At 41.5% G+C, this 22,885-nt stretch overlaps 3 protein-coding genes across 5 annotated transcripts in view; 1 reads left to right on the top strand and 2 right to left on the bottom strand.

Annotated features, from left to right (window-relative positions):
* Positions 1–6,606, bottom strand: part of tfip11 (tuftelin interacting protein 11) — a 25,653-nt gene extending 19,047 nt beyond the window's left edge. The window contains exons 1-2 of one of the 3 annotated variants that reach the window (XM_023837110.2): positions 6,484–6,606; positions 5,309–5,533 (exon numbers count right to left, since the gene is read on the bottom strand). In XM_023837110.2, the coding sequence (XP_023692878.2) occupies positions 5,309–5,523 (215 nt within the window). In that variant the 5' untranslated portion in view covers positions 5,524–5,533; positions 6,484–6,606. Of the gene's footprint in view, positions 1–4,577; positions 4,623–5,308; positions 5,534–5,747; positions 5,879–6,483 lie in introns of those variants that run through there. The other 2 variants (XM_023837108.2, XM_072709113.1) reach the window with 2 other exon arrangements.
* On the top strand, positions 6,569–12,650 carry srrd (SRR1 domain containing). The gene is made up of 7 exons (XM_023837111.2): positions 6,569–6,711; positions 6,926–6,966; positions 7,270–7,439; positions 7,600–7,698; positions 8,989–9,140; positions 9,537–9,582; positions 10,755–12,650. Exons 1-7 carry the CDS (start codon positions 6,569–6,571, stop codon positions 10,947–10,949), a joined length of 846 nt encoding a protein of 281 aa, XP_023692879.1. The 3' UTR covers positions 10,950–12,650.
* The window catches only part of LOC111856843 (clustered mitochondria protein homolog), an 18,428-nt gene continuing 6,752 nt past the window's right edge, over positions 11,210–22,885 (bottom strand). Inside the window, exons 4-26 of the mRNA XM_023837107.2 lie at positions 22,366–22,503; positions 20,706–20,866; positions 20,347–20,501; positions 20,141–20,263; positions 19,494–19,626; positions 19,288–19,380; positions 17,908–18,620; positions 17,177–17,250; positions 16,973–17,077; positions 16,379–16,479; positions 16,137–16,289; positions 15,972–16,034; positions 15,644–15,879; positions 15,480–15,564; positions 15,237–15,390; positions 14,868–15,007; positions 14,579–14,659; positions 13,714–13,839; positions 13,498–13,607; positions 13,215–13,308; positions 12,878–13,009; positions 12,176–12,249; positions 11,210–12,078 (exon numbers count right to left, since the gene is read on the bottom strand). Of these exons, the coding sequence (XP_023692875.1) occupies positions 11,538–12,078; positions 12,176–12,249; positions 12,878–13,009; positions 13,215–13,308; positions 13,498–13,607; positions 13,714–13,839; positions 14,579–14,659; positions 14,868–15,007; positions 15,237–15,390; positions 15,480–15,564; positions 15,644–15,879; positions 15,972–16,034; positions 16,137–16,289; positions 16,379–16,479; positions 16,973–17,077; positions 17,177–17,250; positions 17,908–18,620; positions 19,288–19,380; positions 19,494–19,626; positions 20,141–20,263; positions 20,347–20,501; positions 20,706–20,866; positions 22,366–22,503 (3,785 nt within the window). The 3' untranslated portion in view covers positions 11,210–11,537. The remainder of the gene's footprint in view (positions 12,079–12,175; positions 12,250–12,877; positions 13,010–13,214; positions 13,309–13,497; positions 13,608–13,713; positions 13,840–14,578; positions 14,660–14,867; positions 15,008–15,236; positions 15,391–15,479; positions 15,565–15,643; positions 15,880–15,971; positions 16,035–16,136; positions 16,290–16,378; positions 16,480–16,972; positions 17,078–17,176; positions 17,251–17,907; positions 18,621–19,287; positions 19,381–19,493; positions 19,627–20,140; positions 20,264–20,346; positions 20,502–20,705; positions 20,867–22,365; positions 22,504–22,885) is intronic.

The raw sequence follows: 22,885 nt of genomic DNA on the forward strand, positions 1-22,885 counted from the left end.
GTAGTTAACCATTACACCACTAGTGAGTACAACATATAACAGTCAAGACTTTCTTCCTTATTGGAGTAACTCTCAATGTGCTGCTTTACAATGACAATATACCTAATATTCTGGTAATATACTCAAAATTCACTCACATTAACATTAGGCTAACCATAATCTAAACAGTTGTTAGTAAATTGTAATAGGTTAAATTAATAGGATTTAATCCTTATGCAATCTTATCTTTTCTACTAATTTTTGGCACAAAATAACTTCAGTATGAACAGTTATACTCAGACCCAAATAGATTTCCAAATGAAAACACAAGTTAAATTAAATATCCAACTTAATATGCTTTTCTTTACATTTGACTAATAATGCTCCACTACAGTCAGAAAATGCACTTTAACTAGGGATGCAAAGATACCGAAACCGGCATCGGGCTGATACTGCGTTCATATACTCATACTCGTAAAAACTGTCCGATACCAAGGACCGATACCACTTAATTGCAACAATACGTTAAAACTGAAAGCTGCGGCATTTTGTCACTGTAACATCTGTTCTCCTAAAGTGTCAAGAGGAGGAAGGGACAGCATGCCACTTAACATAAGCAATTTGATCAAAAGATGTACCATACTGCATAGTACATATAGTTTGCTAATGCTAGCAGAGAAAGACCACAACAACAAACTTTAGTGCAAATTATGGAGAAGTGAGAGAAAATGAAACAGAAAATGAAACATTAAATATGTTTAGTTATTTAATGTTAGATATAACTACCACTTCAGGTTCAATCATCAATATAAGTACACCTAGGTGTTTGCGTTCTTCACTCCTATAAAAAACACGAATGCTACCAAGCGGAACAGTCACAGTTCTTGCAGTCTGTGTCGCTGTGACGTGTAGGCAAATTTCTGGGGAGACGCACGTCAGGCTATGGCGTAGGGTCCACAGCTATGTCGTACTTATGGTGTCAATTCAACACAAGTATAAATCAGCCTTTACAGTCAAGGTTTTGTTCCTTTGTAAAGACCTTTCAAACTGAGAATCCTGATATAAATAATTGAGTTGAAAACTCAGGTTTAAAGTAAGGTAAATACACATTGGAAACAGCTTATAGTGATCAAGGTTATAGTGATCAGCCGCTTATATAAATAAAAAAGCTTGGGGCAGAATCACTCCTGTACAAATAGTTTAAATAATTCACTCATAGTAAACAAGTAGTCCACTTAAAGTGTTCATTTTGGGTCTTCCTATAAATGACAACATATGGAAACTAAGTGTTTTTTTTGTTTTTTTTTACTTTGCCTTGCGGTAATTACTCCATCTGCTTCTAGCTAGCTACCTGAGGCTAATGCTGCATGCATAGAAAACCTGACGGGGGGGGGAAAGAAGTCATTTTCTCTCAATGACGATATGATACATTGCCAAAAACCAGTCAACGAGATGCAACAGTGAAACTACAGTAAGCTATATATTATGTACAGTGGGCTACTGTATTATAGCATATTTATATAATAATAATAATAATAATAATAATCTTTATTTATATAGCTCCTTTCATACATAAAATGTGGCCCAAAAGTGCTTTACACTGAGAATAAAAATGAGAGGAAAAAAGCAATAAGGTAAGCAAATAGAAAGTATACAGGTGTAAGAAGATGGTACAAAAGAAAAAATATACAAATTATAAGAAATAATATGATTATATAAAAGGCAAAAACTAAATCTAAAATTAGACAATAATTTATGCATAAAACAGAATTATATAAAAAGAATACAGGGACAAATTAAAAATACTAAACATTAAAAGCCAGAGTCAAATAAATATGTTTTTAAAAGCTTTTTAAAACAAGAACATAAGAACATAAGAACATAAGAAATTTACAAACGAGAGGAGGCCATTCGGCCCATCAAGCTCGTTTGGGGAGAACTTAGCTAATAGCTCAGAGTTGTTAAAATCTTATCTAGCTCTGATTTAAAGGAACCCATGGTTTTAGCTTCCACTACAATAGCAGGAAGACTATTCCATACTCTGACTACACGCTGTGTAAAGAAGTGCTTCCTCAAATTTGTTTTAAAATGTTCTCCCGCTAATTTCCACTTATGGCCACGAGTTCTAGTATTTACACTAATATTGAAATAGTCATTTGGCTGAACGGCATCCAGACCCGTTAGAATCTTATAGACCTGAATCATATCCCCCCTTAGTCTCCTTTGCTCAAGGCTGAACAGATTCAGTTCCGCTAACCTCTCCTCGTAAGACATTCCTCTAAGACCAGGAATCATTCTCGTAGCTCTTCGTTGCACCTTTTCTAAGGCAGCAATGTCCTTCTTGAGGTATGGTGACCAAACCTGCACACAGTATTCTAGGTGGGGTCTTACCAAGGAATTATATAAGTGTAACATCACCTCCCTTGACTTAAACTCCACACATCTAGAGATATAACCCAACATTCTGTTCGCCTTTTTTATTGCTTCCCCACATTGGCGAGAGTGGGACATGGAAGCATCAACATACATACCGAGATCTTTCTCGTAATCAGCTACCTTTATTTCAGTGGAACCCATAAAATATCTGTACTGTATATTTCTGCTCCCTGCATGGATTACCTTACATTTATCTGTGTTAAATTTCATCTGCCAAGTATCAGCCCATTCGCTAATTAAATCCAGATCCCGTTGGAGCCTCTCTGCTGCTAGATTAGTATCTGCTACCCCGCCCACCTTAGTGTCGTCTGCAAATTTAACCAGTTTACTGTATGTATTCGTGTCAATATCATTAATGTAAAGAATGTGACTCTTGCTACTGATAACATGTTTAATTGCGACTGGTAGTTTGGGTGCATAATAACTAAAAGCTGCCTCCCCACAATATTTCTTTTTAACTCTTGGTATTTATAGACTCATAGAGTTTGAAGACCAAAGACCCCTAGAGGGAGTATAGATAGTTTAAAGAAAGGTCAATAATGAAACAAGGTGCCAAGCCTTTAAGTGTTTAATAAGTCGGTAAAAGAATTTTAAAATCTATTCTAAAAGACACGGATAGCCAATGAAGTTCATACAAGAGTTGTGCAACATGATCAGATTTCTTTATCTGTTCTAGCAGTGTTGGGATCTAAAACCTGACTGAAATGTTTCAAATATCTTGTAGAGAAATTCTATTATCTGGGAGGTACACAACCCTTTCTAAAATTGTACTCAAAGGGAGATTTGAAATAGGCCTAAAATTACTAAGAACAGTATTATCTAAGGCAGGCTTTTTAAGTAGTAGTTTAACCATAGCACATTTTAAAGAATCTGGAAAAGTGCTTGTTAAAAGTGATGCATTTACAATGTGTAAAATTAATTCAGAAAATAACAAAGGTTTACTTAAAATAATAAAGAAGGAATTGGGTCAGTACGACATGTGGATGGTTTCAGCTGTGAGACTCTTTCCAAACATTCAATCCCGTTAAAAGAATCCATCAAGGCAGGGGCTCCGCTATCTGAGCTACATGGATCATAACTTGGTGCTATAGAGGCTCTAATACTGGTTAAAGAACAGTGTGAATTGCTTCTTCTACCATCGGTTGTGAAGGGTGGGGGAGCCTATTAATAGCTGAAAATAGTACTCTAGAATTGTTTTTGTTGTCAGCAATCACTTTTGAAAAGTATGCCAGTCGTACTTTATGTTTGGCATGCTGATAAATTGAAATGCTCTTTCTAAATACATCTAATCTAGTTTTCCTCCATTTACATTCTGCTTTTCTGCAATTTTGTTTTAACTGATTAATATCTGTAGTTTTCCAAGGTACAGAGTGACTACACATTGATATTTTAACCTTTTCAGGAGCTGCAGCATCTAGCGCATGTCTTGCTGTAGAGTTAAAATCACATATAAGTTCATTTACAGAAGGACCAACCAACTTCACACCCATCTCGGCTATGAGTTCTGAAAATCCCTAAACAGCAGTTAAATCAATTCAATCCCTCCTTATGTCCCTTTCATGTGTTCTAAAATCTATGTTCAGTTCAAAGAACACCATGTAGTGATTGGATACAGTAAAATCTTTAACTGATTGTACAATTATTTTAACCCTATGTGATATAAGATGATCTAGGGCAGGGGTGTCAAACACACGGCCCGCGGGCCGAATACGGCCCACTATGGTGTCCAATACGGCCCGCGGGATGATTTGAACAATAGTATTAAATATCAAATCTTTTTTATTATCATCATTATTATTAGTAGTAGTAGTATTAAAAAGGAATGAGTGTTAATGAACAGTTCCTGAGGACTTGTTAAATGCAGTTTTACAGAATATAGTGCATTTGTTGTAATTTGATGCACTATGATTAAAAAAAAATAATAATAAATTCGGCCCGCACATGGTCACATTTTCTTCTCATCCGGCCCTCACCCTAAAATGAGTTTGACACCCCTGATCTAGGGTGTGCCCATACAGGTGTGAAGGCTCGTATTTGAATTATATACATTTCAGTAATTTTATTGATACAGTACTGTAATTTGAAACAGCTGTACTGTATTTTGAAAGGGTTAGGGAGAGTCAGTAAAATTCAGTAAATAGCAACGCTGTCCATTTTATTACCTTTTAGTCAGGTAATAAATATACAAATGTCAATTTGATGATAATCTGTCAAGACAAAGAAAATGAAAAGAAAAAAAAGGTTATAATGATCATCCGGTTATACTTATCACTAAAGTGGTTTCCACTGTGTATATAGGCTAAATGTACTGAATTGAAATTATATATATAAGCTTTGTTTAAGTTATGCTTGATGTTCCCTGACACACAAAGGAATGATCACATTTTCTTCTACACAGTGAGGTAAAGTCTACAGCTTATTAATTAAACACTGGCATCAGATCGGTACTCTGTATCAGCCAATACCCAAAGCTCAGGTATTGGTATCGGTATCGGTTTCCACCAATTCAGAAAAAGGACTACCTTAATTTCAGAGACAGTTTACCTAATCAAGTGTAAGTACTTAAAAAGAATATGCCATTAAAAATAGTAAAAAGCAGACATCTCACGTCTATATATAGTTCAGGTCAAAGTGTGCCTGTCTCACAGCTTCAAATACTCTTATGTCCAAAATATCTAAAGGTTTTGGCTGATTTAATGAGAGGCGTATCCAGTAAAAATCTGAACTACAGATCATGATTCCATTGAGTTAATTTATACATTCTTAAATCACTCATTGACTGAATTTGTGCAGTAACCGACATAATTTCGCATAAGTCCAGTCCGGAGCGCCTCCTGATCATCCCCTCATCTTCACGCAGCACCAGCCGATCGTGAATTCAAATACTCGGTACCTCTTCCCCCCGAAGCTCGGCCTTTCCTCATCGGAGTCATGCTCGGCCCATATGCCGTAGGTGGCGTCCTCTTTGGTTTGCCGGTGTCTACGGCGGTCAGGGTTGAATTCATTTGCTAGGTCCCACTCGGTCACCTCGAAATTCTCTATCTCCACTCCGTCGTCGTCATCCTCATTATTATTGCCCCTCCGTCCGTACAGGTGGGACATGGACATGATTTATGTTCTATAAGCAAAAGTAAAAGTAATGAGTAATATAGTCATGCACATAGATAAGCAAGTAGTACACCTAGCCACAAACTCAACACGTTTAAAGCTTAAAATTAGCCAGTTAGCTAGCCATGTCAAAAAGACTAGTAGACGAACTAAAGGTTTGATTACAGCGTTAAAACATAACCCACAGAAACGCTTCAGATTACAAGATAAGATAAACAACATACTTAAGAGACCAGTTCAGTAAATAAAAATCGTCCAGCTCCTCAAGTAGTAACAGTGTAGCGGAAGCAATAACATGTCGGAAAAATAATGTTCTTCCGGGAGCATTTCCATGAGCTATTTTTTTCAAATTAAGGGCTTTTTCTTTCTTTCTTTTTTTTGCATATGCGCTATTTATTACTGGAATTTTAGTAGTAGATAATCATAATTATGTAGTAGTATAGTTGAAAATGTGTCATTTATATATTTTTTTTCATTGTAACGTTGTTACAATGTGTTATTAATTGTTTATTATTATTATTATTAATATTATTATGCTATTTCTAAATTTTTTAATCGGATTGGATTGCGGGGTAACACTCAGAATCGCAAAATAGTTTTGGTAAAAATAAGGCTTTTATTGTGTCTTATTTTAACAGGAAATTACGTGACTCCCTAACTTCCGGTACGCCGAATACGTTATCCCCATGTAGTTCCTGCTTGTGCGCTGTGAATATTTTTCAGTAAGCTGCTTAGATATAAATTCGATATCGAAAGACTTTTATAGTTTCAGTGTGAAATCGAATGTCAGAAATTCATGCAGGTTGTTGGTTTTATTACCTTGTATCGGTATTTAAATGTCTGAAACGTATTCCATTCATCAAGGGGAAATTTGATAGTGGAAGGACTACGCTTTGGAAAGTTTACATAATTCTAGATAATTTCGTCTCTTTGATATTCATCTAATAGTGTCAGACTTACCTTTTTTATCAGGTGTCCAGGGTAGTTATTATTCGGTATAAGCATTTGTTTCTCTTTTTTTTGTCAGGCTTAACTCGCCTGCGGGATGGCTGGGAGCGACAGCGAGTGGCGACAAGTGCGGCGTCGCAGAAAGAAAGCATGTGACATTAGCACATGTCAGCTGAGCCCTAAAGATTTCATGGGCTCGGTGGACATGAGCAAGATACAGGAACGAGTGAGAGAGGCAAAGTAAGAAAGGGAGGAAGATAATCGTCCTATGAACAATGCCACCCAATACAATAAAGCTGAGCTACTCAATACTGATAACACATTAACCACTACTACTAAGGTCTATAGCTGTCTAGCTTAAAAACCATTAAATAACAAAATTAACATTAACATTTCTTGTCATTTAAGAAACGAAATGATACTTTATTTTTATACGTTTTGGACTTTTTTTCAGGATGGAACTGACTTGCGAAGACATCTGGCAGGATTGGAGAGGTCAGGCAGATATTGTGTTCAGTTTATAACTTGTCCAAAACAGCAAATTTCTGTACTGCCACTGCAAATGGTCCCATTGCTTGTTGTTATGAACACCTTTGTCTCTGTCTTTAACTGTAGATACAGACAGAAAATGGTGTAGACATTGATATGGTTACCTATTTATAAATTATTAATTTACTCGATATGGTTATTTCATAAATGCACATACTGGCAAATATTAAACATAATAGAAATAAAATAACACTGTATGAGTCGTGTCAGGTTTTGTAGCTGAGGTGTGACTGCTGGTTACCCCCTCAGAGATGCTGACGGGCTGTCTGCGTCTCCAGAGCCAGGATATCACAGAGAGCGGCCCTGACCCACATGGTCTGGAGCTTGACTGTGTTTGCTATGGGTTGGGCAGCTTCTTGTCTGGCGTCGCTTCCCGGTACCAGCTGGCCATGCTGCTGTTGCTTCTGGAAGCGCTAAAGGTGAGCCCCACTAACATTATATTATTAGTACCACAATTCTGTCAGAGCAAGTCATGGGTGTCAGTCTTCCTCTTTACAGGGCCTGGTTGGATGTTGTTGCTTCATTAATGTTTGTTAAACTATATTTACTCTATGCTTGTGTTAACACTCTCCTTCTCAGATTCCCCATGGACGCTGCAGTATGTTCGACCCTGTCTTTTCCCCAGCTGAATGTAATATGCTCCGGAAGATGGGCTTTACTGTCCTGTCTGAGAATGAGGTATGTCCCAAACACAACACCCTTACAAAGGCAGCTTTTCTGTGTAATCACTGCATCTGCAGTCCTGTCTGCGAATGGAGTATGCCCAAAAACCAGCGCCCCTACACAAGCAGCCTTTCTGTGTAATGACTGCATCGGCAGTCCTGCCTGAGAATGTGGTACACCCCAAACCCTGAGAGTGAGGTATGCACCAAATATAGCACCCCTTCAAAGGCAGCCTTTCTGTGTAATCACTGCATCAGCAGTCCAGCCTGAGAATGGGGTATGCTCCAAGCACAGTTCCCTGACACAGACAGGCTTTACACAGGCAGTTTGCCTGGTACATGTGACACAGTTCAGTCATGTTACTGAATTATATACTACTTCTTTGATGTGAAAACTGAGGTGACCTGGTGCATATAAATATATATTGTTTTGTATATATGTTTTTGTAAAGAGATTGTGCTGGAAGTACCTTTAGCTTTCCCTTATTTTTTACATTATTATCAAAATTAATAATTCAAATATATTGGTATATGAAAAGTGAAGCCCTTAACAAAGAGAGGCTGTGGTTAATATGTGCTAATCATTTTTGGCCAGAGATTTTCAGTGTTATTATTAGTGTTTTATTTAGTTGATTAACACTGTCTTTTTATATTATACCTTTAGTTGTTACTCCTATGCTGCACTGTCTTGTACTGTATTAGGGTTCCCAATCTGTGGCTAGTATTCCACGAGGCCACGGGATGCTGGGCTTTTGTGGAGGGGTTGGTTTATTTCAAAATTTAAACAACGTATTCCAACTCCTCACGTTCACGCTTTCTGTTTGCTGCATCTGCAAAAAATGCAAATGGGCAAATACATAAAGTTATAAAATTGCTGGTAGGTACGCTGCCCCTCCCCCCCATATACTGTACATGTGCAGTATAAACTGGCAGACATCAGAAGGCTGGTATTGCACTGCTGTTTGTCTGCTGCCGTCTCATCCCTCCATGCGCTCATTGCCTCTGCTCCAACAGTGCAAAATGTAAACCAAACACCAGAATTACATTTCATAGGTCAGACACTATTTGTGGTTGTATTGATGATTTGCATTTGTACCTGCTTTTAAACTGATGAGGGAAGATTGTTATTGATTAATATATTTACCTTCGATTTCATGCATATTTTGGAATATATAAAAATAACCAAAGTAGTAAATCCCAATTTGTCTTGGATGTTTGATGTAAGGGGCTGTGTTGTGTCAGCCGTTGATTTATTATGAAGCGGATTACCTGGTCATGGTGCTGTGTCTGTATGTGGCTCCCTTAGGAGGGTAAGAGGCCAGTAAGCCACCCCACACTCTTCTACCTTCTCCACTGTGGGACAGCTCTGTACAACAACCTTCTTTGGAGCAACTGGAGTCAGCAGAAGCTGCCACTGCTCACCATCATGGGCAACAGCTTCCAGGGTCTCCAGGACAGGTGAGGCACCAGCTCGATTTGCTTTCTTTTAGTTGTTGAATATATATGTTTTTATATGTGAGTTATATTTATATTAGAGTTTATATGTGATTATTTCATATGACTGGATATTGTTTTTGAAAAGTGAAGCAGCATTCAGTAAGTCAGGTACTCAGTCACTTTGTCACTGTGGTTGAAGAGTATCACCCCTGACAGATTTTGTTTTTAGCTCTTATGCCTCAACAAAGTTTATTTGCAAGTTAAAACTTGAACCAGAAATTTGTTTAATGTGTTTGACTGATGAATTCCTGATTTCATTATTTACAAGAATGAAATAAAAAGCTTTGCGCTGATGTGATAGGAATGTGCATCTGATGTCTTTGTAATACGATGTTTACCATCTTCCACATTTGCTAGGATGGTGCAGCAGGACCTTGAGAGGGAATACAGTTTTATTGCTAATGTATCCTTTAACATGGGGTTTCTCAGTATTTCCAGCCATGGCCCAGCTGCTGACCAGTACAATGTGTCGGCTGCCCATCAGAGAGGGGTCCCCTCAGTCATTTTTGCCAACCGGGGGGTTCACCCGCAATAAATTTTGCTCGCAGTACCTGCGTTATGTAATGGATAATGTATGACAAGGTATGCATTATACACTTTTAAATGCACAATTGCCAAGGTGAACCACCCAACATGCAGAGCGTGCATGGTGTGTCATAAGGCAAGGCTTGTCATGCATTGACCCACTAATTCAATGGTTACCATACATTTGGCTTATGCATTACTAATGTTAGTGCTTGAAAGTCATTATTTTCACATTGATGAACTGAAAACGCAAGTATTAGAAGAACCATTGAAATACTGTATATTACAATTTTAATGTCTGGAGAGAATGAAAAATTATATACCACCCAACCCAAGTACCGTTAAACGTTCTGCTTAGATACGACCCAAGCTACCATCATTATTTTGAAAAGAATCTGTTGTAAAGACTATAAACTAAGTGGTTAGTTTGAATTTGACTTTTGCTAAGCCCAAAGGCCAATCTTTAGGTACTAAGGCGAATATGTAATAACTGTGGTATTAGCGGGTTAATGTACTCCAAGCTATGCATTGCACTTTTTTAAACATATGGCTGTAGAAGCATATAAATGTGTTTTTGTGTGTGTGTGTGTGCGTGTGTGTCTTAATTTAGCTTAATGTACTTTGTGGTATTCAACTTATGTTATGAGTAAAATCCAACATATTCACTGTTTGTCGTTTATTAAAACTGGACTTGTGTGCCATCTCGTTTAGGCAGGTTACACAGGACTGTGAAGTATGACTGGAAAAAGAATAGAAACTTATATGAAACTTACATCTGCAACTTGTATCTAATTTTTTTTAAGGCTGCCGATCGGGTCCCTGCAGCAGCTCATTATGGTCCAAACCATGTTTAGCTCATATAGATCTGTGACGCACTGCAGGAGTTGAGAAACCCTGCTTTAATGTATTCAGTATTCTCTCCATTGATTTGTTGGATGTAACATTTTCTGTGAATCCAGTATTGTGTTGCACATTGTATAGCTTGCCTATGGGTGATGGTACTATTGATAGTGTCAGTTTTGTGTTTGAGTCCTTTACGGAGACTATCAGGTGAGTACAGTATGCCAGGAGACATCCCTTCCGTGCTCAACACGCTTCTCTGATGTGTTCAATGACACGGTCGTGTTGCAGTTCCCCCGACATCGACTGAGCACTCTTCCGCTGCATGTGTGGACCCATGCCCCTGAACCCAAGTACCTCAACTGCAAGGATCTGGAGATTATACTGAGGGAGGTATCAAGCTGAGGCTCTGGATAGGAACTGCGCTTGGTTCTGCTCCCACTGCTACCAGCTGGCCTCCAGGTGACTGGGCACCAGGTGTCTCCAGTCCTGCTTAAGGAATGACTTGTAGGTGGAGTCAGACACCAACATGGTCTAATGGTTTGTTGTTGTTTTTTTAGCCTTTTCACTGGAAGATGCCAATTGAGTTTGAATTTGCATGTACACATCATTGTTACACAAATTATGTTGTTTACTTAATTTAAACGTTATTCAGGAATCTACTATTAAATTTCCAGTAATTTTATTGTATATTTTTCAAAATACAATGATTACTCTGAACTCCCAGTTTTTTAAACCGTACTTGCAAGCCTAACTTTACTCATTGGAATTTAAGATTCCCATGTCTTTTAGGTCTTTATTGAGCTAGACAATATGATCCATGAGCTGCCTATGGTGATTTTTTTTTTCCTGGGCCCTTCCAGACTCACTGTTGACTTCTAGGATCTCCTCATTTCGTGTTTGTCAGTTGCTTGCATTCTCTGCTCCATACTGGTTCTCCATACGTTATTAGCTGTTGTTCTTGTAAGACTGCTTTTCTCCATCCTTCTGTGCTCACTTTGCCTTGTCCACAGTGGAGGCTCCTACTCCGTTAAACTCTGTTTCAGAGTCTTCTGTCATTATGCTGGTCTGTCTTTCTGTGTCAGGCTTTGCTAGTTCCAACTTGTCATCACTGGCTCCAAGGCTCCCTTTCCCATTGCATTGTGCTGTTCCTGATTGGTCAGTTATTTCTAAACCCTCCCCGTTGACAACGTTGGTTCCTGGTTTATCACTCTTTCCCATAGTGGCTGTCTCCCCAGCTTTACGGTGGTCAGTAGCTTCTTGTGCCTCTTCTTCAGCATGGTCTAGGTTCTCGCTGAGATGGTTGCTGCTCTCTGTTTCCTCTGGGTAGGGTATAGGTGGCCTTTGTTGTGTGTTCTCTTCAGGGACACTACTGGCACTCACGTCAGAGACCGTGACGTTCTCAGCAGCCTCCGCCTCATCAGCTGGGCTGCTTCCTGCCACCTCACCATTGCTGGGTTCTGCTTTCTCACTGTTAGTATCAGCAGTAGCTCTGAGCTCCCTGAGTTTCGCTTTGATTTCTTGGACCTTATCACTAAAAAATGACAATATGGTAGTAAAGGTATGAACTACTGAAATAAGTTGCAGCACCCACATTGTTTTGCTTTAAGAATCCATGTGAGGAGCATTACCTGACTGATACTTTCAGGATGTCGTTGACAATGGCCAGCTGCTCCAGCGTTGTCTCTTTTGAGGGAATCAAACTCTACAATAAAGTCAGTTTGTTTTTAAAATAATGATAGTTTTGTCTGGCTTGAGCACATACCGTAACCATTTGTGAGATGATGCATTAGAAACCTTATGTATTTCAGAAGGGATCCTTGAAGACTGTTTTGGTGAAGAGTTAAATACACCATTGAGTTATGACTCCCTTCTCTGTGCTCTGCGGTTCTGATGTTATATGCACATTAAGTGTTGAAAGAGTACAAGGATGGCCAAATGTGTGCAGATTCGTGTTGTGAAATCATCCAAATGTGAGTAAAAGAAAAAACCTTTAAACAGAAGTGGAAATCTCAGGGAGTACACACAAAATTTGTAACCCTTCCCTCTAAGTTGTGTTGCATAAAAGCATCAGATAATTTAATAAAATTTTACATGTAAATGGAAGTATTTGCAGGACTGTTCCTACTGTGCATACAAGGCAGGCGTCTGCATTTGCTCATCTCTGCAGTATAAACAGGACTTGGTGTGTGCTTGCAGTCCCTGACCGTGTCTGCAGCTCTGTGTGTCTTGAAGTATGAACAAGCCTTTACACTGTAAATATGTGGTCTGTGCTACGGGGTGTAGCACAGACCACATATTTACAGTGTAAAGGCTTGTTGGACTGGACTTACTTCAGGAGGGGGCACTGTGTCCATCAGATCACTCCCACCCTGTCGCAGGGAGCGCTCCACACGCACAGCCTGTTGGGTAACGGCCTTCAGGAACTCCGTGCTACACTTGGTCTGCACATGGTTGTCTCCAAACTAGGAGCAAACAAATTCTCAAGTTTAACTCTTACGTAATGAATTGATCAGATGTCTGAGAATCAGTCTTTGAAAATTTGTCTTCTTAAAAATACACAGGCCTTCTTGAAATGTATTAATTGTGCAATGAGTTTGCATAACCCTATGAATTAAGCTTGATATAGCATGTCGTGTGTTTGGGGCAAAGCCCACGGAGATATCAGACCTTTGCCTGGAACACGGCTAGTGCTTGTCTCTCGTGGCTAATGGCCTTCCGGTAATCTCCAATACAGCAGAGCCTTTGGGCGAGCAAATGCTGGCTGTAAGGGGGAGAGTGAGATGCAGCTAAAAGGGATGGCTGGAGAACGCAATCATCTACTAAAATCCACTATGATGAACACATATTGAATACTAACAACTTCCATGGTGATATATTCCCATAATTCTCAAATCTTCCCATAATTATGTTTTTTAGGTCATAGCAGCATGCGATCATTCGGCTTGGTTACTTTAGAGCAGTGTGCAAGTCCTCCAGGCCTCTGAACATGGTGTTGAGTCTGAGCGCACTCTGTAGATACTGTACTGACTGCTCTCCCTGCAGCACCAGACCTAGAGAACTCTGACAAATGGACCAAGATCATGTTTTATCCTTATATCTTGATAGAATGAGAACATTTGTAACTTTAGCGAGGCCCCCTAATAGTAGTGGATGGTCTCATACTCACATCCAGTGTAGCCATGTAGGGGTGCTCCTCCCCATGCACCAGCAGCATCAGCAGGCGCGCGCGGTACAGGCAGCGCTGTGCTAGGCCCAGCTCTTGCCCCGCAAACACATACATGGCCAGCAGGGCCTGCGGAACCGCCAAGTCACATTCAACAGCAATGAACAATACAACTGAGAGTTTATAGAAGGCAGCTTATTGATGGATAAACAGGGTTGGTTTGTTAAACACAGATGCATAGGGTGGTCTTTGCTTAAATAATCCATAAATCATGATGATAAAGTACAGTGGCTCAGTCCCCTCGTGTGCTGACTTTACTTGTTCTGCATGTGTTGACTTGTGTTTGCTCTAAGTGCTCCAGGTTTTTCTTGCTGTCCAAAACCACGGTGAGTATGTGTATGTTTGAGTGTGTATGTGCGCAGGTGGCCCCCTGCCTTATGCCCTGTGCTTCTTATTGTCAGCTCCAGGGTCGCTGTGACTGTATACTGGATAAGTAGTTGGAAGATGGATGCATGGTAGTGCTTTAGCTCCTGCGCTACCAGTTTTCTTAAGGTAAGGAGCATGCACTGATTACAGTGTGTTGCTGCACCACCACATGACAAACCACCTTTTTATTTACCACTAGGGAGCGTATAAATACACTCCAGTGACACGTGCATTTTATGGTGTTACATTTTCAATCACTTTATTCTTTAAATTTCAAATAAAGGAGGCATTGAGAATAATACCAAAGGAGAGGTTGAAGTCACACTTTTATGTGGGCTGAGCCAATTGAGCACACGGTGAAATGGGAACTGAGCCAGTAGAGAACATTCTGAAGTGACATTGGATGGACAAATGGCCTTTATTCCACTGGCACATCACTCACATATTCCTGGATAGTGCTTGGATGATCGAATCCAAGGACCCTCTCGCTCAACACCACAGCTTTCATCTGTACGCTGCGGGCCTGAAGCACAGGAAGAGTGTCCAAAGAGAAAGATGTTAGGCAAAATCCAGTCACGTGTCTAAAGAATGCAAGCAGGCATGACACCTAGAGTTTATCTGTGACTGCTGGAAATGATCAGTTTTATATATGGTCATGCTGATATTGTGATTGTGTGTCGGTGATACAAATGCAAAGAAGTGCCAAGCTGATGCGATCTGCAATGACACACCTCTGTACGGTTGCCCTGCAAGTATGCCACCCGGGCCAGGGTGCTGAGGCACATGCTTGCCTCCGGGTGCAGGTCGTCACACACACGGCCGAACAGGTACGTTGCCTCCTTCAACTGCTCATAGGCCCGATCCAGCTGTCCTGGAGGAACAGGAGCAGACAGCCTTAGGGGAGAAGCTGAACTTGAAGTTGTACTTGTCTCTGCAAATCTTGAACCAGTTGTTGCATCATTACATTTAATGGTCATATAATAAATCATGACAAATCTACTGTAAGCTGTGTTGGATTAAGGAGAATCAATCATGGGACTTGCATTATGGTTAAAATTTGATACCTTATAAAGCCATATAAGTAATTTTCTGACATTTACCCTTTTCAATGCTCTTCTGAGCAGAGTTGAACGCCTGCGTGGCATCGCTGGTTGTCATAGTTACATGCTTAACGACAGGGAACATGTTGATGATGTCATCTGGGCTAATGGGGGCCTTGATGCAGTTATCCAGTGTATAATCTCTGAGACGCAGCTGTAGGGAGGTTCAGAAAGCGGTTTGAGAGTAATACATGCTGTTAAAAGTCCTGGTTCTGTCAGTTGTTTCAATTACATGCCTCCTACCTGTATTCCTGTCTTCAAACTGAGTCCTCTAAGCAGGGAAAATTTCTGCAGTCCGTATTGCTCCATTAGATAGTCAGCACTGGTCCTGTAACAGCAATATACTTTAAGTACTTTATAACGCATCTGTATTTGCACATATAAATCATTTCTAAATTCCCACTCACCCTAAACCCTCTGTAAGATGGTAGGTGTCTCTAGCATCCTGGTTTAAAAGTCCCCACAGCTCTGTGCCACTGAGCGCGCTCCATGCCATTGTGTCAGATGTTGCCCCACCCCCTCGGCTACGCTTCTTTGACCGCTTTTTTGACTCTTCCGCTGCAGAAATGGAGCTGAAGTGGGGCACCAGCAGGCAACAGAGGAAGTGACTGACTGCTGCTGATAGGCTGGATACCTCCACATTCTGTAGCAAGAAAAGGGCTCACAGTTATAAATTATAAAGTAATGACAACACTCAAGAGATGCTTACAAATATGGTGTAAATCACAGACTCGCCTGTACATAGGAGCTGAAAATGCGTCTGGCTGAACGGATCACTATCTCACCAAACACAAGTCTCTGAGGGAGAGGGAACAAGAGTGAGAGAAAGTTTATTGCCACATGTTTGTAATTCATTTCTAAATTATGGACAAAGAGTACAAAGAGGGAACAGAGCCTTACAGTAACATGCTGCAGCCTCTCTCTGTGTTCTGACTGGCTGATAGCTATGGCCAGCTCGCCCAAGTACCGAAGGTTGATGCCTTTCTGATGCATGGCCTTACACAGTGTGGCACCATCCACTGGGTTCACCCTGAACTGCAGGCAGTCGTCTAGCTGAATATGCAAGAAAATAGTCCGCTGAGGCAAACATGACATCAGCAGCAGGTAATGTAGGCTGAAAAATGAACTGCGCTGGCACTCACAAAGGCAGGAATCTGATTGGTGATGAGGAAGCTGGCTGCTTCTTTCAGGAGCGTCTCCTGAAGGTGAACACTGTTGCTCTCTGAGCTTGGAAACTGCACACCTGCATTAGGTTAATCAAAACAGTGCGCACACACACACTCAGGTGCATAGACTCATTCTGTGAAGCACAAACCACTGTACTGTAGGGAGCTGGCTATTTATGTAACATACAAATTAAATATGTGCTGGTATAAGCAATGAGGGAGGAAAAGGGAACTTGAAAATGTGCCCCTCATCCAAGGGCATAGATTTGGGTACGGATGGCAGGGATATGTCCCTACCAATATTGTGGGAGTACCATGTGTATTTAGGGAGGCGGGGTGCTCGGGGCTGATTTGGTCCCTACCAATGTTGAAACCGAACCTACACCCTTGCACCCTCATGCCAATTAGAGGTCAAAGGATTCCGAACAACCTGATAGCAACAAGGTAGGGATAGATTTATTTTTAAGGTCTGCATGATATATGACGTCACATGACACCAATGAGTTCTGAGAAATGCATGAGACACAAAACTTGAGTAGTGACACAGCAGCATTCCAGAAGGGGGCGTACCTGGGCAAAATACATCAGGGTTGAAACGCATCTCAAAGATGATGTTACTGACTGAACCCACATCCTTACAGGCCCCTCTTATTGCTTCTGTCCCACGTGGATCTCCTGCACGATCGACACACACATCCAAGTTAAGAACTATTTCAGCTGAGAGTCTACTATATCCCTGAAGTAAAATCCTGAAGTAAATTCACCATTCCTTACCAGTCTTTGTGCATTCTGCAATCCCCCCGGACTCCTCCATTCTCTCCTTCACACGCTGAGTGAACTGGGACTGCCTGGCAGAGAAAAAGAATGAGAGGCAGGGGTGGTGAGGTTACTAAATCTCAGACGGTTACAATGGGAGATGCTCATGCAGGTAAGTCATTGTAAGAACATGATGCTACAACCAATTTATATTTAAAAATTCCTTGGATTTGTTATAGCAGTAACTGATCATATCATTGGTTAATCTTCAAGATCTGCAAGATCCAGATCATGGTGAGCCTGGAGCCAATCCCACAAGGCATCACGGGGCACATCCACACACACCGTTTACTTAACTGCATGTCTTTGGGCTGCCGGACCCAGCCCTTCCAAACACATGCAGAGTGCACACACATAGAGCTAGTGATGGATAAATCACAGCAGCAGTCAGAGAAATATTGCAGAAATATTGCTCCTTTCAAATATCAAAGAGAGTCAGAGGCATTGCATGGCCTTAATATTGACATATAGGCAGTCCTTGGCTTAAGAACATCTGTCTTATGGACAACTTGTACTTATAAACTGACTGCCATGAAACCTATTATATAAAAAATAGAGTTAAATACAATTGTTCATAATAAGAAACGCACACAACAAATTCGACCTTAACAGACACAGGGAACGGATCCTGTTTTGTAACGTGGGAACTCTGCCTGTGTTCCTGAATACAGGTATGGAGTCTTACTCACTTGTGCTGGATGAAGGCCTGGATGAGCTCTGGCCGCAGGAGGCAGAACTTGTGTGGGAAGCAGCGAGGGAATCCCCTGGAGGAGCAGTACTCCAGCCAGCCAGCCTGTGCCTCCTCCTGCACAGCCTGCTCCTCATTCTCTCCCACATGGTAGTTGGCGTCGGCAGGGTGGACGTGGAAGAGATTGAGCAGGTATAATCTGCCATCGGCGCCCAGCAGGCCCTGCGTGTGGACGGAGCTGAACAGTGGAACCTGCTGGCCGCTGGGGCTGAGCACCACATGCTTCTGGATGTTTAGGCTCTTGGCAGCATGGGCCAGCAGCTCTAGCAGCTTGCGTCGTTGAGGTCCCTCACTAACGGCGGCCGAGATGCCATACAGAAGCCCCCTGGCCTCCCCTCCCATGCCATCGAGACCTGGGGCCAGCCCTTGCACCAGCAGGCGGGAACCCCTGTAGTCCACCACAGCGCTGGGTAGTGTGTGCAGACCCAGCAGGTGGCCCAGCAGGTTGCTGTACTCCTGCACCCCCTGCAGCTCCAGCCTCTGTGCTGCCCTGTTGGCACGTTCACCCCCCTCACTGGCGCCGCCACGGCTCACAAAGAGGCCACCGCACAGGAAAGCCGGGTCCTCCTCCACTCCGCCATTGATTGGTGTCACGCAGCCATCAACCACAGCCTCCACTGCCTGAGCGGCCGCCCACACGAAGGCACTGTTCACCTAGCCAGACATACAACACACTGTATATCATAGAAGATAATAAAGGCTGCCAGTCCGGCTGCCTGCCAAAGTGTCCCCAGCTCTCACCCAGGATGTATCTCCATCATAAATCATGACTTCGTAACGAGCACACAGGCAAATGTCACATTTTTAAAGGATGCGATGTAAGAAAGATTTCAAAATAATTTAAAAATGATCAAGATTTCATCATTTAAAATAAGATTAACACTGTTTAGAGTCCAGTTTCACAACTGAACACAACATAATTAATAAACATAACTGATCTATATGATAAATGGATACAGGACTACAGTCTTCTTTAGGTACCTGTTTCGTCCTCATGCTTTGAATGTGCAGTGAATTTGCCTCAGTAACTTGCAGATTTATAAAGAAAGATAAGGAATGTGCTCTTAACTCATCTCATGTTTCATCTGAATCGTGACAGAAATGCTTTAAATAGGCAGTTGCGAAACCCAAAAAGATCACAATTTGATTTTTTTTCCAATACGGTTCAACCTTAAACAGATATCTGTTCATGTTTGTTTTTTGGGAAGAAGTGGGGGCATCTTCCACTTGTCCCCCACATTTCCAAAGCCCCTGCTGTACGCAGATAACAGCTGACCATCTGATGAGGGCTGAAGGATCTGATCCAGCATTGTACTGGTACCTGCAGTAAGACTCTGTCCCGGTGAAGACGCTCCTCCAGACTGCCCTGAGGAAGATCCCTGGCTGTCTGAAGCTCTTCATTCCAGTCTGGAGCCTGGCAAGCGTGAGGACAGCCAGGTGACATGTTTTAATGAGAGGCATGACCTGTAAGGCACTCACATGGCCACAGACGCGGTAATGACCGGGGTAGCATACAGAGGTACACACCTGTGCTGCCCCCTGCTCTTCCAAGCCTGAACGAGTAAACGAATTACGGTGACAGCGCACAGCGGAGGGGGGGCCCAGCCAGCTAAGTGTGCGGTAGGGAGTGGGCATGTTCTCCAGGGGGGGTGGCTGGGAGCTGAGAGGAAACAACAACACAAGGGTTCAGTCACCAGTGGGACAACATCACTTTTTTTTTTTCTTCTCAAATTGACCCTTAACAACCTATGAAGTTCCAAAGACATGTTTGAGCACATTCTGTTCAGTTTAATCAGGTTTAATCAGGTTGTGGATTGTGTGAATTGCATTGATGCAATTATTTATTATGTATTTATTTATTGTGTGATGGACATTATTAAACTTGCTGCATTTATGCAGACCTACTGCAAAAAAATAATTTCCCCCCTGGGAAAAAAGAATATACATTCCTGCCAACTTGCTACACACAGTCTTTCTGTCCTGACAATAACGCCCCAACCCCCTGTTTATGTGAAATTACAAAAGAAAAACAGTTTTTTTTATTGTCTTTCATTGATGCTTCTATTCCAAGTAATTTTTTTATATCCAACAAGCTTTGATGTGGTTATTTATTAGCAGTGCTTCTTTGCTTGTGTGTGTGCGCAGGTGTATATATCTGTGTACGTGTGTGTTACCGGTTCCTGAGGGTTGTGAAGGCTTTTTTAAATCCGGGGCTGATCTGAGACAGCAGATCTGACAGACAGTGAGTGGGTGGTGATGATGAGGCCGGCCGTGGGTCAAACACATCTAGAGTAGACCTTCAGAACAAACAGTAACATGAGAAATGGCTGACTCTTTCACAAAAGACAGGACAATGTAGGCATTTTGGGGAAAAAAGGACCTGTTGAGGAAAAATCCCTTGGGACAGGAAGTGATGTCACACCAGCGGCCCTCTAAAGTACATATGGTTATGTACAAAAAGTCTCCTTGTAGTTTACGGGTTCCTGGAGGTGGGTTCCAACAACTGAGGGACAGGTCTATGAGGCAGTTTGGGACCTGGGAGAGCAAAAAGGATAACTTTGATATGACACTTGTGTGTTATCATCAGCAGTGTGACAGTACACACTGTCAGTCATAGCTTGGCTAAACACAAAGGAAGCCAATGGGGAAGTGGGTCATTGAAAGCACATTGTAATTCCACCTTACATTGGGCTTTGAGGTTCATTTTACCCATCACTACTCGTCATTGTTGAGCTGTACCTCAGAGTGTGTATTGTTAGGCAGCAGTGGCACCAGGGGTCGTTCTTTGGAACCAGGAAGGATGTAGTCAGGTGGTGGCCCCTCCATGCTCTGCTGTTCTGGTTTTGAGTCACTGGGAAGGCGCCTTGCACCCCTCCCGCTATGACCTCCCGGAGTATTCTCTGAGTCAGGGATAAAATGTTGCCATTATCCATCTACCACAGCTTTGGTCCAGCCCTTGTTCGGACAACATAAACAGGGGAACCCCAAGCTTTGCAGTTCCGCTTCTGAATATATACTGGGCACCCCATCCTTCTTCAGTATTCACATTCAGACTAAAGTTCACAGCACCCAAATTTACCATAGCCTTTTTTAATCTTATGTTATGTTAATGGTGCTTGGAGGGGTCTCGATTTTATAATCATATAATGAAATATGTATAGACCAGGGGTCACCAACATGGTGCCCGTGGGCACCAGGATGCCCCCAAGCACCACATGAGTCGCCCGCAGACCTGTTCTAAAAATAGCACCACTCACCAGTGAACAACATCTAAAATTTAATTTTATCATGTTGTTATTCTTCTTTAATCACATTTGCATTTATATGGATTTGAAAATGACAATATCTTAAAAAAGCATTTAAAATATGTTTATTATACAAAAAGTTTAGATAAGTTTAGGAGGGCATTTCAAACTGGTAGCCCTTCGTATGGCTCAGTACCTGTGAAGTAGCTCTCAGTTTCAAAAAGGTTGGTGACCCCTGTTAAAGACAATATGAATTTGATTTTATGATTATCTACTCCTGTGATGGGTTGGCGCCCCATTCTGATTGTCCCCTGCCTTGCTCCTCTAGACTCTGGGATATGCTCCAGACCCCCCGTGACGTAAATAGCAGCAAATAATTAAATAGTGACATGATTAGAAACAGGTGATATCAACAAGTGATTGGAATAATGATTTGGTACGGGTGGCTGCCCTTCACGGACAACTTGCTCTACAAAGAGCAAGTTGAGGGAGGCGTAAAAAGAATTTCCCCATGGGGATTAATAAAGTGTAAATTATTAAATTATTATTACTCAACCATAATTATTACTTATTTATTTCTCCCTTTTCTTTCCCATATCTCACTCAGTCCAAGTTTTGTGTCATCAGAGGGAGTTAAGCAAGAAGAGCTCAAAAGCCATCAGTTTTAAGAACTTGCCTTAGCCTGTATGGCAAATGCAGTACTGCAGCCAAATGACTCACCAGAAAACATCTATCTGCAAGTCAACTGGCACCAACACACACATTATATTTTCTATTTGTTTAGTCAAGTAGGTTCACAGTCAGTCTAGGTATTCTTCATATTTTTAGGTGGACTCCCTATCAATTCAGGTTATAAAGCAGTCTGACATTGGTTCCCTAGCCATGCTGGATATAAAGCAGCCTGAGATTGGTTCCCCTATCTATGCTGAATATAAAGCAACCTGACACTGGTTCTCTACCCATGTTCGATATTAAGCAGCCTGAGATTGGTTCCCTACTCATGCTAAATATAAAGCAGCTGCACATTGGTTCTCTACCCATGCTGGATATAAAACTGCCTAACATTGGTTCTCTACCTGTGCTGGATATAAAGCAGCTTGAGGTTGGTTCCCTACCTCTGTTGGATATAAAGCATATGTGGATTGGTTCTTTACCTGAGTTGTGTGCTGGAGAGAGGGTGTTGAGCAGACTTGGGGAACGACCCTCTCTCAGGGCATCTTGTGGACTTGGGGCCCTGAGGAAATCTTGCAGGTGGGCCAGGTGGACTCGGACTGTTCTAGGAGTGTAGGAATCTGGGGGGAGGATTGTGGGCCAGAACACTAATTAGGAGGTCATAGTGAAATGATAAATTCACTAAAAGCCATATTAATTCAGAGTTACCTATGAAATAGTTATAAGTTTGCATCTGGAACTTGGTGATATTTTTTATAAATTCATTTTAAATGTGAATTTCATTTAAACCTCACAACAAACTGATTGTTTAAACCAGTGTAATCCATATTGTTCTCTTTAGATAAGAGGAAAATTAAGATTATAAAACATTACTGTCATGCCCAGCTCCGTCCGATCCTCGTGTGTGCCATGCCCACCTCGTTACCTCGTGTTAATTCCCGATTGTAATCACCTGTGACTTGTTAAGTTCAACCTGTCTTGTGTATTTAGTCCGTGTCTCAG

The sequence above is a fragment of the Paramormyrops kingsleyae genome, chromosome 2 (genome assembly GCF_048594095.1).
Source record: "Paramormyrops kingsleyae isolate MSU_618 chromosome 2, PKINGS_0.4, whole genome shotgun sequence".
Taxonomy (NCBI): domain Eukaryota; kingdom Metazoa; phylum Chordata; class Actinopteri; order Osteoglossiformes; family Mormyridae; genus Paramormyrops; species Paramormyrops kingsleyae.